Source organism: Talpa occidentalis, unplaced genomic scaffold (genome assembly GCF_014898055.3).
Source record: "Talpa occidentalis isolate TD23 unplaced genomic scaffold, MPIMG_talOcc4v2.1 talOcc4.10, whole genome shotgun sequence".
Classification (NCBI taxonomy): domain Eukaryota; kingdom Metazoa; phylum Chordata; class Mammalia; order Eulipotyphla; family Talpidae; genus Talpa; species Talpa occidentalis.
Window position 1 is genome coordinate 83,135,420 of NW_023600993.1, and position 19,259 is coordinate 83,154,678.

The 19,259-nt window shown below is 49.4% G+C and overlaps 1 protein-coding gene across 1 annotated transcript in view; it reads left to right on the top strand.

The window, feature by feature from the left end:
- The window catches only part of KIAA1755 (KIAA1755 ortholog), a 38,224-nt gene that overhangs the window by 10,121 nt on the left and 8,844 nt on the right, over positions 1-19,259 (top strand). The window contains exons 2-10 of the mRNA XM_037495213.2: positions 176-373; positions 4,522-5,827; positions 6,293-6,490; positions 8,586-8,709; positions 11,343-11,436; positions 12,570-12,656; positions 13,987-14,103; positions 15,812-15,910; positions 16,715-16,863. Of these exons, the coding sequence (XP_037351110.1) occupies positions 176-373; positions 4,522-5,827; positions 6,293-6,490; positions 8,586-8,709; positions 11,343-11,436; positions 12,570-12,656; positions 13,987-14,103; positions 15,812-15,910; positions 16,715-16,863 (2,372 nt within the window). The remainder of the gene's footprint in view (positions 1-175; positions 374-4,521; positions 5,828-6,292; positions 6,491-8,585; positions 8,710-11,342; positions 11,437-12,569; positions 12,657-13,986; positions 14,104-15,811; positions 15,911-16,714; positions 16,864-19,259) is intronic.

Consider the following 19,259-nt stretch of genomic DNA (forward strand, 5'->3'; position numbering starts at 1 on the left):
ATTCAGGTTCATATGCCTGGGGAGGGAAGAAAGGAAGGAACAGAGAATAGGAAAGGAGGTTGGAGAGTCATGGAGGCCTTAGTCATATGGGGCTTGGAAGGTCTCGGAAGAGGCCACTGCTCTTATTATTATTACTGTTACTATCAGGTTTTACCCTCTCTCCCTTCCTTTACAGGACCCCCCACCCCTGGACACAGCCATCCAACATGCCCTGGCAGGCCTCTATCCCCCTTTTGAGGCCACGGCACCCACCGTCCTGGCTCAGGTGTTCCGTCTCCTGGATTCTGACTTCCATGGGGATGGGTTGAGCTTCCTCCTGGATTTCCTGATCCCTGCCAAGCGCCTGTGTGAGCAAGTGCGTGAAGCAGCCTGTGTAAGTTGGAAGGACATGGGGCCAGGGGACAAGCTCTCCCAGAAGGCTGAGGGGCTGGAATTGAACAGAGAAGGAAGTGGGCTGGTGCTGTCTTGCCTCAAAGCAAGAACTAAGGACATGGGATGATTTTCCATTGCTTGCCCAAAGGGAGCTTTCAGCCTTTAAATGAAGCCAGAAGGTCACCTGACCTTTGACCCTCTGAAAGCTAAGAGTCAATCAAGTTTGCATTTTCACTGGCAGGAAGGGAGGGAGGCTTGAGGGTCCCCTACTCACCCCCACCCCCCAGCCTACCCTGGGACTGACATTGTGGTTGTCTCCAGGCTGCTTTTTCTGAAGTAGGGGCAGCTTTTATACCATAGCAGAGAATGTCCCAGACCTTCCCCGGAACCCTTGAGGCATCCAGACTCTCACTTTCCTCTCTGAAGACCCCTTCAAACACAGATCTCAGGAATGCCCTTTGCGAGGCAGAGTGGAAGGAAAAATATTTTAGGCAGAACTCATTGACTGCAAAGAACGAATCCTTATTCAGACCAGAGCAGGGCAGTCAGGCCTCAACCCCAAGGTGACCCACCGATCACATCCCTTGAGGACCCTTTCTGTCCCTTGTTTCTGCTTTTTCTTGCCTGCCAGCAGCACTCTGACAGGCTAGGGTGTCCCAGCAAGGCTGGAGCCCATGGCAGCGCTGGGATCAGGTCCTAGCCTGGAGAGGAAAATGCACCTTCCTCTTCAGCAGTCATTTAAAAACCACAAGGTGGGCCTCCCCGGTGGCGCAGCGGTTGAGCACTGGGTTGCAAGGCTGCCCGCAGCCTCTGTGGCACCAGTTCAATTCCTGACCGCCAAGGTGAGGGTCCCACATGGCGCGCAGGCCTCTCCTGCCACCCGCTGCTCCCCTCAGCAGTGTACTTCGGTCCTTCTGCCTGTTTTGCTCTCCCCTCTGGCTCTGGTGAATTCTCTCACCCTCCTGCGCTTCTGACTGTGCCCAGTGCTTGTATAAGCAAACAAACAAACAAATAAATAAATAAGTAAATAAAAACCACAAGGCAGGACCCTGTCTAGACATACTGGGTCCTCTGTCCATCCCTAGGCCAATCACTGTGGTCAGTGGAATGGGGTAGCAGGGTCAGCCAGGCTCAAGCTCTGTGCATACCTGTATGGAAAGAAAGTAAAGACTGTTTTTGAGATTTTTTTTTTTATATACAATAGCTGGGGTACAGGCCAGAGGCATGGGAGGGTGAGAGGATTCACCAGGAACAGAGTGGGGAGCAGAACAGGCAGACGGACTGAAAGCACTGCTGAGGGGAGCAGCAGATGCAATAGGAGAGGTCTGCCGCGCCATGTGGGAATCTCCTTGGCCAGCCAGGAATCGAATCCGTGTTGCAGAGGCTGTGGACAGCTTCACAGCACTGTGCTCAACCCGCTGCGCCACCGGGGAGGCCCTGAAGACTGTTTTTGAAAAAAGGGTAGGAGAAGCCTGAGGAGACCAAACCCTCAGATGCCCACAGCAGGAAATTGACCACGCCCTTCTTATGTCTGCCAACCGTGCCCTGCTCTGCTCAAATGCCCAGCTCTCTGTGGCACCAGCCTCAAAAATGATCAAGAGTTTCATAGGCCCCTCCAGCCTTTCCCAAGTTGCTCCTGCCTGTTCCCGAACATGGTGTGTAGGAGCAAACAGTAAGGGTGGGGGCCGTGTGTGTCATTTCAGTGAGAAAGAGGAACCGGATGTGGCAGCTAAAAGTTCAGGCTTCGGAACCAGAATTCGAGATGTTTGGGACTGGAAGGAAGCTGAAATCATCATTAAGCACACTTAGCTCAGTGCCTGGCACACAGGAGAGCTCCATGGCCACTGATGGTGGTGACAGGAGAAGCAAGGCTCTCACCCAAGCCTCTGCCGCCGCCAGCCCCAGGTCTGCATGGACGCTATTTCACGAACATCCTTCCCTGTCCTTGTTTCTTCTCCCTGACAAACTAGACAACCACCCACTCTATTTATTTGGCCATAACAACTGCATTTGCACTATCCCCTTCCCCATTTCTTCCAGGGACAAAGGTCACAACATTTTTCAATTTCTTTTTTAATTAAAAAAATTTAAATTATAGGCAACTTGAATTATAACTGTAGATAAATTTGTGTCATCTCAGGGCAGGGTTGGGAGTTGGGTAAGCTTGTGGCCTCAGTAGTCAGGTTCTTAAGCCCCATCATTCAGACTGTGGGGGATCCATACCATAGCTCTGAGCGTCAGCTTTCAGAAGGGAACAGCAGTAACACAGACCTACCTCGTGGAGAGGATGCACACAGCTGGGCACCAAGTCTGGCCTCCAGTAGGTGCTTGGTAGCTGCTGGCATCACTATCCCATTTCCTCTTTCCTCTGACATTAGAATGCGCCAGTCACAACATCTGCCTTTGCTACCACCGGTGCCTAGAGGCACCCTCAAATGAGGTCTGGTGGGGCCTGGGGACACAGCAGTCGACTGCAGTTGTGCAGGTCTAGGCACAGGTCCTGCGTTTGCCACTTATCAGCCATGTGACTCTGAGCCAATAACTGCACCTCTCCGAGCCTCACAATAATATCCGCGCTGCCTCCACCACTGAGTTACTGTAAGAGTCAAATGAGATGACTACAACTCTCACGTTCGTGGCACTTTGCAGTTTGCACATTACTGCTGGGCTATTTTGTGTTGTTCAATGAGAAGGGGGAGGGAAGCATGTTGTGAACAGCAGAGGGCTACGTGAAAGGGGAGGAGTAACTCACAGACAGGTGGGTGGACAGCCGTGCGGTTTCTCAAGGCAGGCAGATCTGCAGTGCAACTGATGTGAGCTGGTTTATCAACTGTGTAGGTACAAGTATGGTCAGATATCATTATTCCCCCAATTAATAATCTCAGGAAACACCTGATTAATTAGCAGGACGTTCAGTATCACTTTCTGGAGGCCTCTCACATATTCATACAAATGGTATAAATTTATCCCGGACTTAACTGTAGGAATCGAATTCTTTTCCAAAAGCTGGCTAGAGAAAGACCTGTTGTCAGACTGGCAGAGTTGTTACTCCCCTTGTTGCCGCATGGTGTCGCTGTTGAACGCTGTGCCTGCACTGCCTCGTGGAGAGGCTCCTGGAAGAATTTCACCCACATGCAGGCCCACTCCAGGATGACGTGCTGTGTCTACCTCCACAGAGAATTGCCAACATCCTTCCCTGCTGGAAAAAAAAAATATATATATATATATGTATATATATATATTTTTTGAAGTTTTGCCTCACCTGTGATTTTGCCACTAATGGGAAATAAACACAAGCAAATAAATAAACAAACAAATGGTAAACATTCAGAACCAGGATAGTGCAATCAGTTTTAAAGGTCACCCAGCAAGCTAGAGGCAGGGGCAGATTTCCCAACTTCTTACTCAGCAATGTTTCGCTCTGTAAGCTCTCTACTGCAGAATTAAAGAATAGAATAAAAGTGGAAAATGACCTTTCTATTTTTTAATTGGAAATCCTCACAGTTTTTTAAAGGGTAAATGTCAAAGGAGATGGAATTAATATTTATTGAATATTAGCTCTTATATGCCAGGCATTGTGTTAGGTTTCTCTCACTTAATCCTCATACCAGTCCATTAATGCTGATACGTGATATTCTTCTCTGCAGATAGGGAAATTGAGTCTCACAACATCAATTTTAAGTAATTTGCACAAATTAGCAATTCAGACCTCGGAACCCATGTATTTTGGACTTGAAAGTAGAGAGCTAAGGCCCGAGCTGGGTTGAGAGAAGTTTTGGATAGATGGGGAGAAGAGAACATGAATCAGCACAATGATGCTGGTGGACAAGCCACGTGCTGACTACTGCCTGGGTCTCAGAGATTTTCTCCCTTGAGCCAGAAGTCTGGCGTGTGCCTTCAAGGTCAGGGTCAGGACTAGTGAAGTACAGAAGATGTACCATTTGAGGAGGTGGTCATTCTTAGAACTGTGTGAGTGGGTAAGAATCCCTAGAGCAGGCAGGGATCCTTAAATGCCACATGTCAGGCACCCCTCTCACCTTACCCTAGTCTCCAACATGTTCAAGACTCCACCTGGGAGAGGGTAGGAAGCAGATCCACCAGTGGAGCTTTCAGAGCCAATTTTCTGATATCCTTTCCTTCTCTCTGCAGGCTCCCTACTCACACTGCCTCTTCCTGCACGAGGGCTGGCCACTCTGTCTGCGGGATGAGGTCGTGGTCCACCTGGCACCCCTCAATCCCCTCTTATTGCGCCAGGGAGACTTCTACCTCCAAGTTGAACCCCAAGAGGAACAGTCTGTCTGTATCATGGTCAAATGTCTCTCCTTGGACCTTCGCACAGTGGACACAAAACCTGTTCCTGCATCATCTTACCCTTTGCTTTTCACCCAAGCGTGGCTGGAGGCCATCAACAGTGACTTTAAGGGAAGTCCCCTCCACAACTGCCTGGTAGCTTCCGAAGATGGGGTTGTCCCTGTGCCCTGGACGAAGATAACCAATCCAGAGTTTGTGGGTGACAGGCCCCAAGCACTGAATTTCCACTCCCCAGCCTGGGGGTCCCTTCAATTAGAGGCTCTTGATTTGAGCAGCTCTCAAGAGCTGCAGCAGGGCAGGCCCTCGGGCAGCCAGGAGCTTCTTGCTCACAGTTTGACCAAAGGTAGAAGCAGGACTTATGGGAACAAGTACCCGGGACTCATCAAGGTGGAACAAGCCAAGCCTGGGGAGGTGGATTTCAGGGTGGATGGTGTGGTCAGCCAGGACTTGGAAGGAGAATATGTGGCTCTCCTGGACTTGTCCCAAGAGAGCAGAGGGAGGTTTCCCAGTGGGGAGGTGGAGACATCCAGTGCATGTACTATGGGGCCTCTGAAGGAGATGCCTGGAACTAAGGAGATCCCTTTCTCTCAGAGGATGCTGCCTCCCTCAGGGACCCCTGGGAAGCCTTCCATGGAAAAAAGGTCTTGTTGGAAAGCAGCCAGCTCAGAGGAGGAGCCCTTAGGCTCGAGGCGAAAGGTCAGCCATAAAGCTCCCAGCCATGACTCAGAACTTCAGCTCCAAGAGCCCTACCTCAGTGTCCTTGAGACAAGTGTCTCAGAAGAGCCAGCTGACTCTAAAATGCAGGTACCGCTGGGAAGCCCAGAGAATATGATTCAGCTCAGGCCTGGACCAAAGCACAAATCCTCCCCCAGCCTGGGTCCAGCTTCTCCTCCTGTTGCTCCTGAAGCCACGACGGAGGAGAGGACCGACGAAGGAAACAGTAAACTTTCTAAACCCATGACTGGCCCCAGTCAAGTCACTTCTTCCAGACCCCCCACTCCTGTGCTCAAATTCTCATTCTTGAGAGGGCAGAGACAAGCCCCCGAGTCCCCAGAGAGACCCTCCGTCCAGCATGACCGGCCCTGGAAAGTCTTGTGTTCACTCTATTCATCCAAAGCCAATCGAGCCAAGCGCCCGGGGAAAGGTAAGGTGACCCCGGCTCTGCTGGACAAGGGGATGCTCTGGAGACGTGATCGGGCTGCGAGGTGGCCCTGGTAGTCAGGGACAGAGACTCACCTGGACTGGCTCAGTCTCAGGGATTTAGCACCCACGGTGGCATTTCAAGAGGTTTGGAGTCTCATGGGTCTCGAATGGAGCAGACAGCCCCAGTCCACATCCCAGCTTTGCCGCGCACTAGCTGGACGACCTTCATCAAGGACTTACCCTCTCAAGTCCAGGCCTTTCTCTGTGCAATGGGAATCCCAACTAGACTTGTTTTTAAGTTCTAAGAGACACCAGAGGCAAGAGCTTAGCACCATGCCTGCCACATAGCAGATGGGTCAGTAGCTGTAAGCTCTTTTATTCATCATAAGGCGAAAGAGAAGACATTTCCCTTGGGAAAATCTGGCTTCCGCTTAACACCATTTTCTTTGTTGTTGCTTTTCCCCAGCTGGAACAACTCAGACCAAAACATCTGGCCTGGCTGCTGACTCAGACCCACTGACCAGGGGGGCGGCTGATTTCCCAGAAGCTTCTGCCAGCCCTCCAGAAAGCAGCCCTACTCTGGATGAGGAACCCTCAGGCCCTGAGCCCGGGATTGGGGCTCTGAGTACAGAGCTCTTGCACTCCAGGATAGCATGCCTCCCAGGTGCTCAGGGGTTATGGGGCAGGGTGAGGTGGAGGGCAAGGAGCTATGGGGAAGGGTGGGGGTGTCCCTGAGCATCCTTAGATGATGCTGAGTGTGGGGAAGATTGGAAAATCCTGGAGGACCATGTTCTGGGCCAAGCCTCCCTGGGACTCAGGTTCCCCATCTTTCCAATGAAGGAGCTGGATTATATGAAAATGGTTTCTAGGTATCCACCCATTGTACTTTAGGTGAGGTGACTTAGGTCAGGTTCTCTAGAAGCAACTGGTAACCAGGGTTCTTGGGAAAGTGATTTATGGAAAGTTGTTCTAGGGAAAAGGTGTGTGAGGGAGGCAAGACAGGGGAGGCGGATGGAACCAGGCCTGGTTCCATCTTCAGGAGCAGAGACCAGGCCCCTTTGCTTATCTAGTCTGTGAATCAACTGCAGGCTGATACTGGGATGGGGATATGGGCTGAGCCTGTAATTCAGTCTAGCTAGTGGCAATTCCTCAGAGAATCTATGGGCCAGGCCTTGGATTTAGCCCTAGAATTCAGCAGGGAACAAGTCTGGTGTGTTCTCTTTACTCAGGAAGCCTAGATTCAAGTGATGATAAAAATTCAACTGGTTGATCATGGAACTGTACGGGAGCTGGGAAGAACAGATAAAGCTCCTGACCCAGGTTTGATGTAGGGGAGAGGTCAGGGAAGACTTCCTGGAGGAAGTCATATAAAGCTCAGTGCTGTAGAATGATGCCTACTATGAAAAGTAGAGAAAAATTTCAGACATATAAAAAGTAGAGGCTGGAATAGTAAATGCCCATATACGTAATACCCAGGTTTAACAAATCACAACATTTTTACACGTTTCAACTTTTTTTCCCTGAGGTATTTTAAAGTAAATTATGGATCTCCATATTTCACTCTTAAATATTTCAGGAAGCATCTCTTAACAAAAAAGGAGATTTCCTTTCATAACCACAACACTGCTAGCACACCTAACAACCCTGGAAATAATTCTGGATACTATTCAATACCCAGTTCATATTCAGATTTCCCATATTATCCCAACAATGTTTTTTCTTTTAGAATTTATAAATTCCAAATTATAAATACAGATATATTCCACATTACACATGTATACATATACAGAAGGAATTATAGGATGTGTATATTATAAATTTAAATATATATACAAATGTAGATATTTTATAATTTTCAATTGTCAACTTTTCAAACATGTGAAAGAATGTTCCAGATGGTGCACTCCTGTGTCAGGCAGCTCTTGTGAAGGTGGCTCAGTTTGTCCAAGGCTTCATGAGCTATAAAGGAGTTGTGCCTATGCAGAGTGGGTGTCACTACAGGGTTGCCCTTAATGAGATGACTGGGAAGCAGGGTACAGGACAGCCCCCCATCTCACACCATCCCCCATTACCCCCCTTTTTCCTCCAGTGCATCCTGGCGGTGCCCACTCCCTGGGCCTTGGACTCTTGATCCAAGTGGGGAGAGTAGGACACACAGCCCTGGTTCCTGGGGCAAGGAATAACCTATGGGGAACCCCTGCAAGATAAACAGCATGCTGGCAACTGGGGCTCCGTACTCACCCCTCGACGGGCGATGAGGATGGCTGCCATGATCTTAACAACAACTGCTGTATGTGGTGCCTACTGCATGTTAAGAGCTTGTCAGGCACTGTCTCAGTCCTTGAAATAACCTTCCAAGTTCAGTATCTTATTATTCTTTTTAATAGGTGAGGAAACTGAATTTCAGAGAAACTTTGACCTGGCTAATGGCAAACAGCAAGTCAGTGCAGAGCTGGGGCTTGAACTCCTAGCTGTGTGACCCCAAAGCTCACTCCACAGCTTTGCCTCCCAGGTGTCCTATTCAGGGGGAGCTCAGGAGAGGGTGCAGTACCACTGCATGGAAGAGGTGCTCAGGGATGACTTTTCTGAGGAGGGGTTCGTGACCTGTGTCTTGAAGGGTGGTTAGGAGCTCAGAGTCACAGGGCGAGGAAAGGGCCTTCCAGAAATAGGGACCAGGGTGGTCAAAGGCCTGAAGGCCTTGGAGCAGGCTCCCAGGGAGGGCTTCAAAGTTCTTACGGTGTCTGTCGTCTCTCCTCCAGGCTGTCAGGACAGGACTGGGCGGCCCCTGCTTCTGGTGTCGACCAAGGAAGAGGCCTGGGAGGCACCCTGGTGCACTCCCCCAGAGGTCACCAAGTTGCTCTCCTACCTGTGCACCATCCCCAGGTAAGGAGCTGCACCAGCCTGGCCACTCCATCCCTCCTCTGCCCTCATCCCCAAGCCCAAGAGCAGGTACCCAGTGGGGAGACATCATACCCTTCCACCGTGTTGTCTGATCCCAGAGCCAGTCCCCAGCCAGGTGCTGGGGAAAGGCTGAACCTACTCCCCTAAATCAGTACAGTGTTATAAACCAATATTACATCAATAAAACATAATACAAATTTTAAAAAGAAGAATGAATTTCTAACAAATTTTCTGTTGATTCAGACATAAGTGGGCCGGGGGCCACATTTTGAGAATCACTGTCACAGTAAGAAGGTGGGGTTAGGGTGGGGGTTGGCAGGCTACTTACAATTGGGAAAATCAGGGAAAGCTTCTCTGAAGAGGTGATCATTGAGCTGAAATCTGAATAATAATTATTTGTTGAACTAATGAAGGAAAGTGTAAATGAATGAGAGAATAAAAGAATGAGTAAGTGAGGGACCATTGACCCAGATTGACTTCTAATAACATTGTCCACTGCCGCTACCCTTTAGACTCCATCTTGGAATGGCTGGAAAGAGGCACCCTCCTTTCTCCTGAGTCCCAGCCCCGAGTCAGCGGGATCTTAGAGACGGTGTTTGCTCAGGACTGTGGTTGTGGAGATAGACCCCCAATCTAGAGGTTTTGGTGCCTGGATGGAGTCGGGTGGAGGGACTAGTGGAACCTTTTGGGAACCTTCTCTGTGGTTTGCCCTCCCCCATGGGAGCCTTCACTGCCACCTTCTGGTCACTTAGGTTTTTCTTCCTGTTGTACAAGGCTGGGTAGCTGTGCGGGGAAGGAAATAACCCCAGAATCCTACCAATTTGCTGTGTGACCTTGGGGCAGTCACCTCCCCTCTCTGAGGCTCACCTGAAAAAGGGGATGGCTAAGTGTGGTCACAGAAGGGGAAGATGAGGTACAGTGTAAACTGTAGAGTGTGGTGCACAAGTTCTTGTGTGCCGGACTTGCTTTCCCACTCCTGCTTTGAACCAACATTGCTGGGCACCTACTTTGGGGCCAGCCTCACACCAGCCATCAGGGACCCAGATGCCCCTCACATATAGTGCTGCCCTCGAGGGCAAGTGGTCGAGAGGCGTGCAAGCAAACTGTTCTCCCAGCACGGACATACCCAGAGACAGGTGAGGCTCAGGACTTGAAGTCAGAGATCTGCTTCACCTCCAAGAGCCTCCTCTCACTGCCTGCCATGCCACAGTTCTGTGCCTCAGTTTCCCTTTGGAGGATAGTAATAATAGTAGACATTTACATTCCTCCTCCTCTGCACAGTCACTGAGCGCTTTATAGCAGCGAATTCTTCCGGCCTCACCACAGCCCTAGGGGTTTGACGTCATTATTATCCTCCTGTAGAGGTGGGAACTCCCTGCAAGATGATAACTTGCCCAGATAACTGGGCAAGTTAACTTGACCTGATATGATGGTAGTGCCATGGCTTGACCCCATGCTGCCCATGAACTGGCTGGTTTTAAGGCTTAAAGGTGGTTGGGGGTTCTCTTCCCAACCTGCCTCATCACCAGAATGGCCATGGGCACTTGGGCCCACACAGACCTCCTGGCCCCACCAGGTACCTGCTGCCCAGATGTCTGGAAATAAGGTGGGGGTGGGGTGAGGAATCAGTGTTTTATTTATTTATTTATTTGTTTGTTTGTTTGTTTGTTTGTTTATTTATTTATTTATTTATTTTTGATTAAGATCCTTTTATTTCCTTTTCTTTTTTTTTTTAAATAATAAATTTTATTTTTATATTCCCCCATACAATTGCACATGCCCCATTCTGACCCCAATCCCTCCCCTCCCGGCCCCCACCCCCCAAAAAGTGTCTCTGGTTCATAGTTTTTTGTTGATTTTGATTTTCACTTTCTTATAGTTATTCATTTTCCTGATCCCTTATTTAAGTTTTCTAGAAGGAATCAGTGTTTTAACAAGTGCTGACAATGGGTGGATTTTTGGAAATCCTGAGATAATCACTGAAAAATACAGTGTGAACTAGTGAGGGTATTTTGGCTGCAAGTAACAAGTTCCAATTCAAAAGGTCTCATCAGATAAGGAAATTCATCATTCTGTGTCTCTGCCTTTTATCTCTCTGTGAAAACTTTATCAAGTTTTCCAATAGTCCCCTCCAGCAAACTTCCCCTTCCATCTCGTTGGCCAGAAATGTCACATGGTCCTAATCTAGACCAATTATTGGCTGGGAGAATTGGATCACTATTCCTGGCCTCAACGAACCAGAAACCAGTATGGATGGACATGTTTATTTGCAGGGAATTGATTCTTACGCGAAGTGAGTGCTATGCCCATGTAAAAGGAATGGCTGAATGCTGGGTGACTTGCCCGCTGCAGCTGGGATAGTGGCTTATAGTTTATGGTTATTAGGGTATAAAAGAGGGCTATGAGAAGTTCTGTGGGAACTCTGAAAAGGGAGCAAAGGACTCTCCCTGGAAAAGAACCATGGAGGGCTTCCTGGAAGAAAGAGCATTAGAACTTGATCTTTCAGTAAAGAGTTCACCAATAAATAAGGTTTCTAGCAGCCAGTTTTCTCATCTTTCACTAGATCCTCCCCCTGTCCATCCAGCAAGACTGCCAAATCTGCTTACCACCCACAGGTCTGAAGATAAAACCAAGGGGCTGGCAGTTGTGATTGATGCCAGGAAGCAACCCCCGAAGCCTAGTCTGCTCAGTGCCCTTCAGGCCACACAGGTAAGTGGGAGGTGGACAGCCTTGGGCTAGCCAGTCTTGGGATCCATGAGGGGCCTCTGACAGTCCCTGAGTCTGGGAGCTGGAACCAGGCAGGGCTCTTTGTTGTAGCTGATAGAAAACCCAACCCAAAGGTTGTTCATTAGTTCATGTGACCCCACAGACTAGTTTAAATCCAATTTCAAGTGTGATTTGATACAGGGGCTCAAAGATTGTCACCTAGACCTGGTTCTTCTCTTGCCATTTCTTTCTTTTTTTTTTTTAAAGATTTATTTATTTATTTATACAAGCACTGGGTACACCCAGAAGTGCGGGAGGGTGAGAGAATTCACCAGAGCCAGAGCAGGGAGCAGAGCAGGCAGAAGGACCGAAGTACACTGCTGAGGGGAGCAGCGGGCGGCAGGAGAGGTCTGCGCGCCATGTGGGACCCCTCACCCGGCGGCCGGGGATCAAACCGGCACTGAAGAGGCTGCGGGCCGCTTCGCAAACCAGCACTCAACCGCTCTGCCACTGAGGGGGCCCTCTCTCTCCATTTCTGACCCTGTTCTCCTAGAAGACTGTCGTTCTCAGCTGGATCCTCCACCCATTCTCAGTGGCAGCCTGGCTCCCAGCTGCTCTGCCTTCACATGGTCTTTCATTTAAGTCCAGTAGGAAAATGTGAGATTCTTTTCCCAGTGATTCCAGCAAAAATTTCTTTGTGTCTCCTCAACCCCAAATGGCTTAGGTTCTATTCATCAGGCCTTTTTTTTAGAGAGGGAGGGTTGGAGGGGAGAAGCTACCCATTGATGGGCTCAGACTTCAGTCACACAGACCTCCTGAGGCAGGAGTGGGGCAGGGGAAAGGCTCCTAACCAGCTGTTCTGGGTGGCAGAATAAGTGGAAGTTTGGCATATGTTGACCTCATGGTCTGATCTCATGATACAGACAGGGAAACTGAGGCCCAGAGGGGCCGGGGCATCTAGGAAGTTTGCAACACAGCTTGACACTCCTGCTTTCTTGACTTCCAATGACTCACCCTCCAAATATACCAAAGGTCCCACCCTCAGCCCCCCGCCCCCATGGCCATTTGCCTGCATCTTAGCGGGGAGGCCCCATGGAGGCTTGGGCAGAGCAACACTGACATATTCTCTCCAACAGGCTCTGAAGCCAGCTTCCATCTGTGCCTTGCTTTTCCTGGGGGAGAAGGAGGCTGCTCTCCAGCTGGAGAATTTACCTGCCATCCAGGTGAGGGGGAGGCAGTGTAAGCAGGGGCAGAGAGGAATTATTGGGCCTGCCCTGAGCTGGAATGAGGATTTGCAGAATTCATGAGCTAGGAGAGGCCCTGAAACCATCTAGCCATCTAGCATCCAAGGCCTGGATGCTACAGCTCTCCAGGCTGCTCCCAAGGCAGACATTCCACGTCAGTCACAGAATGATTTCTCTCCGGCCACCCTAGCCACTCCGACCAGGAGATTAAGAGTGGCACATGGCATGGAACTACTTGAAAAATTTCATCCAGTGAGCTCCTAATCCCTTCCCTTTCAGATGAGGAAATGGAGACCCAAGGCCACACAGCAAGTGAGAGGCAGTGGTGCCTTGTCCACCCTGCGGCCCTGATATCCTTCGTTTCCCTCCCTAGTTGCTCTCAGCACCTCCCACTCAGAGGCTGAGTTGATTTGGGACAGTGCGAGAATGAGCCTTGCAGCCCCTGTTAATTGGTGCCATATACCACAGTAATGCGCATGGACACCCTGCCCCCTGCCCGGCTTCAGGAAGTGATTTTAAAGGTCTCCTTCTTCCTCCTGGTTAGTAAACAGGCACATTATGAGCTAGAGATGTGCTTTTCAAGGCTTTATGTGCCCACAGATCACTTGGGGAATCTCATCAAAGTACAGATTCTGATTAAGTTGTTCAGGATGGGGCCCGGGATTCTCTATTTCCAACAGGCTCTTAGGTGATGCTGGTGCATGGACTGCACTTGGAGTCCCACGGATATCAAATCCATACACAGGGCCCCAAACCTACAAAATCTGCCGAATTCCAAGTTTAGGTACTTGTAGCTGTACCTTGCATAAATCTCAAACATCACTGCCTGGGAGAAGCACTCACCTATCCCTCCTCCATGTCCTAGGGGACACTGTTAGGATTGAGTGACCGTTTTCATCAGCCCCAAAAAGGAGACAGCACCTGTGTAGGCTACCAGGGAATAAGGACTGCAAAGAGGTTACATGACAAGAGCTTCAATCTATTTGTGTAAATGCCTGGAGAGAAAGAACCCAACACAGAGGGAGCAAGTACTATGATTGATTAATGATGTCTGCCTTGGGCACAAGCTAGGAGAATGGCTGTATGAGTGCTGTTTATTTGCCACTTTTTACCGAGGGTCTGGTTCTGAATTTGGATTTGTCAATCAAATCGGTTTCTAGAGTACATGTTTGGCAAGAAAATAACTCTTCAAGCCAGCCTTACCTGTGGGAGGTAGATGGTGCTGGAGCAGGGTCTGGGCAGGACCTTCTCAAACATGTCCTCACAGTGAGTCTCCTGGTCCATCTGACTCACTTTTTTTCATCTGCAGGTAGAGGTCCTGACCTCATTGAAGGCCCTCAGCCACCATGTGGACCCCAGTCAGCTGCCCAGTGCCCTGGAAGGCTCCTTCCCCTACTGCCACAGCGAGTGGATGCAATTCTTCCAGGTGTCTACCATCATGGCCTTTAGTTCCACAACCTTACTCCTTCTCTTTCTCTCTCCACTACCCAGCCCCATGGATCCATCTACCTGTCAGGTTCAAAAACAGTCATTCAACTGTTTATAATGAGTGCTCAGAGTGGAATGATTAAGAGCCAGATTTTGCAGCCAGTTCGCCTGGGTTCCAACCCCAGCTCTGTTATGTGACCTTGGGCAAGTTATCTGCACCCTCTGAGCGCTTTTCCATATCTACAAAAGTAGGGAGGGCACTAATAATAATAATACTAATAATAATACTTTTGGAGAGATTGTGAGGATTGTGTTCCTCTGGGTAAAGAGCTCAGCAGAGTGTCTGGCACTTGCTAAGGATTCTATCTATGTTAACAGAAAATAAATTTACAGACATCTGCTCTGTGGACCCATGTAACTCAGAGAGCTCAGGGGCTGGTGGGGGAGGCAGATGTGTCCTCCTATAAGAGGGAGGAAGTGAAGAAATTGCCAGTGCCAGGCTCCTTTCCCCTGTGATTGCAGTCCCTCTTCACCACAGCCCTGCCAAGGAAGTGTTTCATGTCCAATTTAACAGGTGAGGATGCACAGGGCAAGGATGGCCTGCACAAGTGCACACACAAGTCTCGGGCTGAAACCTCACCCTAACCAGCACCCATAAATGTCTGCCTACGGCTTTCTCTAGACCAGGGCTGCTCAACCCCAGCATTCACATTTGGGGCCAGATCATTCTTTCTCATTGGGAACTGTCTTGTGCACTGTAGCATGGCTAGCACCATCCCTGGCCTCTGCCCATCAACACCTCTACCACATATCATAACCAGAAACATCTCTAGACGTTGCCAAATGACCCACCGAGAACCACTGGCCTATACTAACCATTTGGTGCTTTGTTTATTAATTTTTGGGTTATTAGCTTTCAAAAATTGTGCCTGAGTTTGAATAGGCAGTACCTTCAAAATTCAAATGGTACAAAAGGGGGAACTGAAAAATCTCTTTTCTACTTAACCCTCAGGTGCACATCCCCCCCCCCCCAGGGGATTAATCTAGAGACTTTTGAACTATATCTTTGTTTTACCACCTTCCTTTCAATGAAATCTCACTTACAAACCCGGAATATAAAACTGATTTCTAATATGCTAGGCTGGGAGCTATTCTCAGTGCCTTGCACAAATGAACCCATTTAATCCTCACCCATTTCTACATAGCAGGAACTTCTGTGATCTTATTTTACAGAGGGAAACAGCACAGAAAAGTTAAGTAACTTGCCAAAGACCACACAACTACTAAGTTGTGGGCTGGGCTCAAATGGGATCCAGCAGAGGAAGTTGCCCCAACTCACCCTTTACTACCTTTCCTCCTCCTCCCCCAAAGTTTCCCCATTGGCCTGGAAGTCACACAGGCCTATCTTCTTCCTTCTCCCTCTCTCTTTCCCAGTACCAGTGGTTCTCAATGTCTGGTCCCTGGACCAGCAGCGTCAACATCACCTGGTTGCTTGTTAGAAATGCACTTTCAGGCTCCGCCCCAGAGGAACTAAACCAGAAACTAGGAGTGGGGTTCACTATCTAGATTTTAACCAGATTTCCAGGTGATTCTGATGCAGCTTAAGTTTGAGAACCACAACATATTGCCCCTCCTGTATCCTCCTGGGCTGGGGAGGACACCCTCCCTATAGGCCCGGCTGACATCTTTGGCTTTCTGTCCTGCAGAAATTGGACCCTTTCCTTACTGACCTCCGCCAGTCCTCCTCGCTGCTCCGGGCATCCATCAAGGAGTTTGAGAAGGGGGACCCTCCTGGTGGAGTGCAGGTGAGTCAGGAGCATGGGGCAGGGAAGCCACACTGCACCCCAGATTCCACAGACCTGAGCATATGAAGGGGACTGCCAGGACAGGCATTAGCATCCCTGTTTTTCATGCATTCATTTGACTAATATTTATATTTAACATATACATATTTATAATGTACTTATAAATATATTTAATATACAATTAATTTATTGTGCACTCACTGTGTGTCATGTCCTGGAGACCCAGCCTGGATCTAACCCACTTGTGTCCAGCCTGACATGAGAATAGGAGGAAGATTGTGCTCCAGGGGGAAGGCAAGCACTTGCAAATGTCCTGAGGTGGGATTATGCTTGGTGTGTTCAGGAAAAGCAAGGAGACCGATGTGGGAGGGTGGAGAGAAGAGAAGAACTAGAGGATTTTCTGGATCCACCAGGGGCTGTTTCAAAGAGGAACTGATTTGAAATTTGATTCCAAGGGGCAGTGAAGTCTCTGGAGAGTTTTAATCCCATTGGCACTTTGAACTGTCATATAGTACACAGACTGCAGGGGGAGCCAGGGTGTTACAGGGAGAGCAGTGAGGAGGCTGAGTTAGGTGTCTCAGCAAGAGATGACTGGACCAGTGGGGCTGACATGGTCATGAGAAGGAGGAATGGCTTGAGGAGGTATTTTGGAGATAGAAGGGATAGACTGTGTGGGACCTGGAATGTCAAACAGAGGTGGGAGGAGGTGTAGGGGCAGATTGTGTGACCTGGGCATAAGGATCCCTGGGAGGTTATAGGGGGAAAGTGGGGACTGGGCGTCAGGCCACCTCCCTACATTGGCAGGAGGCCTCCAGGTGTCTAAGCAAGTCCAAGGAGCTGATGGAAGCTGTGCTGAGGGACCCAGGCCTGTTGGGCCTCCAGAGGGAAGGTGGAGCCACCCTGGCCAGGCTGCAGCAGGAGGCCAGCAAGATGGACTTCAACCCTGACATCAGGTATGGACACCCAGACTTTTCCTCCTGACCCCCACCCCCGTTCCTTGGCCTGGGATCCTGAGCTGGGGCCACCCTGCACAGAGGACACAGGCTGGGCCCTGTCACTGCTCAGGAGCGGGTGTTTGCAAGGCCCATCTCCTGCAGTGAGGTCTGGTCACATGCCTCTACCCTGGGCCTTCATGCCCCATTTCTTCTCGATTGCCGCTCCTTCAACCCCCAATATCTTCAGCCTGGGATGGACATCAGAAGATAGTCCCTGCCTGTCTCTGATCACCCCCATGAACCAAGCTCTTCTGACCCGAATGGGGGGCCATGTCATTTATTCGTAGAAGTAGCCTGGTGTCCACATCATCCCCACTTCGCTGCTGGGTAACTGAGTCTCAGGGAAATGGAATCACAAACCATCTAAACACTAACCCCGGCTCCAGCCTGCCTTCCCCCACAGGCCGCTCAGCTTGGCCAGAACCTCATGGTGTATCAGGGGTCTCGGAGCCACAGAACAAATAATATACATCCCTGGAAAATACTTACTGTCTGTCTCTCTTTATTAATTGAGATATAATTGACAAAGTACATTATATTCATCTCTGCTGCACAAATAGTAATTTGATATTTGTAAGTATTTCAGAATAACCAGCACAATAAGTCTGGTTAGAATCATCCATACAGTCACCAAACTTCCAAGTATGCAGCACAGTACTGTTAGCTGTAGTCACCACGCTGTCCATTGCAGCTCCGTGACATTTATTTTATAGCTGGAAGTTTGTACCTTTGGACCCCCTCCACCCACGCGCTCACGCCCACCCCTGCCTCATATAGCCGCCCGTGTGTTCTCTGTCAAACAGGGCGTGCATTTTTTTTTTTATTTGAGTCCACACTTATGAGAGATTGTACAGTATTTGTCTTTCTTCTTCTGACTTATTTCTCTTAGCATAATCCCCTAACAGTCCATCCGAGTTGTCACATTTGGCAAGATTTTGTTCTTTTTATGGCTGAATAATATTCCCTTGGGTATGCACATGCCACGTTTTTGTTATCCATTCATCCAAAGATGGACGCTAAAGTTGTTTCCTTATCTTGGCCATTTTAAAGAATGCCGCAAAGAAGGTGAGGATACAGGTATCTTTTTCAGTTAGTATTTTCATCCCGAAGTGGAATTGCTAGATCATATGTTAGTTATATTTCAGTTTTCTTAAATTTAGGGATGATGGAAGGGAATCAGTAATCAAATCAGTTAGGAATTATGTTATTTCTGTTAGAACAAACACATTAGTTACAAACTGTCTAAACTTTTTAGAAGTTTGTTTATTTAACTGACACCTAAATAACACTTAGCATGTGCACAACATTGTTCTAAGGGCTTTATGAACAGTAACTTGCTTTATTCCCACCTATGAGGTGGGTCCTGGTGGTGTTCTCATTTTACAATGAGACTGAGGCTGAGAGTGGTTAAGTGACATGTCCAGGGTCACACAGCTGGGATGTGGTGTGGCCAGGACTTGAACCCAGGGAGCCCGACCCAGAATCTTGAACACACCGCCCTTAGCTGTGCTTGCTGTCAAACTCACAATGATGTGAGTGCTGGGCAGGAGTGGGCCCTGGTGCTGGGTCTGGAGTGGTCTCCCTGAGTTTCACAGGGCTGAGTTTCACATGCCGCTGCCTCACTGCCCAGCCCCTGCTCCTTGTCCACCCTGGTTCCCTGCAGACCATTTTCTGCAGGCAGCCCCGCCAGGGGGCGCTGTGGTCCCATGTGAGCAGCTGTCTGCGTTTATTCTGCAGACAGGCCCCTGCAGCTCTCCCCCTCCCACGCCTTCCTCTGCCCCTCCCACCCTCCCTGCACCAGGCAGTCTGGCTTTTTCCATCCGATTCACACTTACTGGGTCCTTGCCCCTTCCCTGAAAGGGCAGTGACCTGTGGGAAGCTGCAGGCAGCTGGGGAGGCCCCAAGTGAGGCTCCCTCCAGGAATGCAGACTTCTTTCCCTTGCCTGTTTTTCCTTTTCCTTCTGAAGATTCCCTAAGGCAGAGGAGGGTGGAGTGGGATTTAAGGGGTGTTGGAAAAGCCCCCGGATTTCTCCCTTCACTCAAGTGTCACCCCATCAGGAATCCCACACGTGCCCCTTCATTTGTGTCTTGCTGCCTTTGATTATATTTTTAAAATTACATGTGCAACACACCATGAGGGGTTCCAATTCAGACTGCAGGCAAGGAGAGCCCCTTCTCTGTCTGGACCTCAGTTTTCCCACCTACAAAATGGAGGGCGGGGTGAGAGGCGTCTCAACCACTCATCATCACTGCAGAGAAATAATAGGCAGCTACAGGCGCTGGGCCAGACACTACTTTGAATGATGATGCTGGTTCCCAGCTCTCCTGCCGGGGACCTCCCGAGGAGCTGTGTG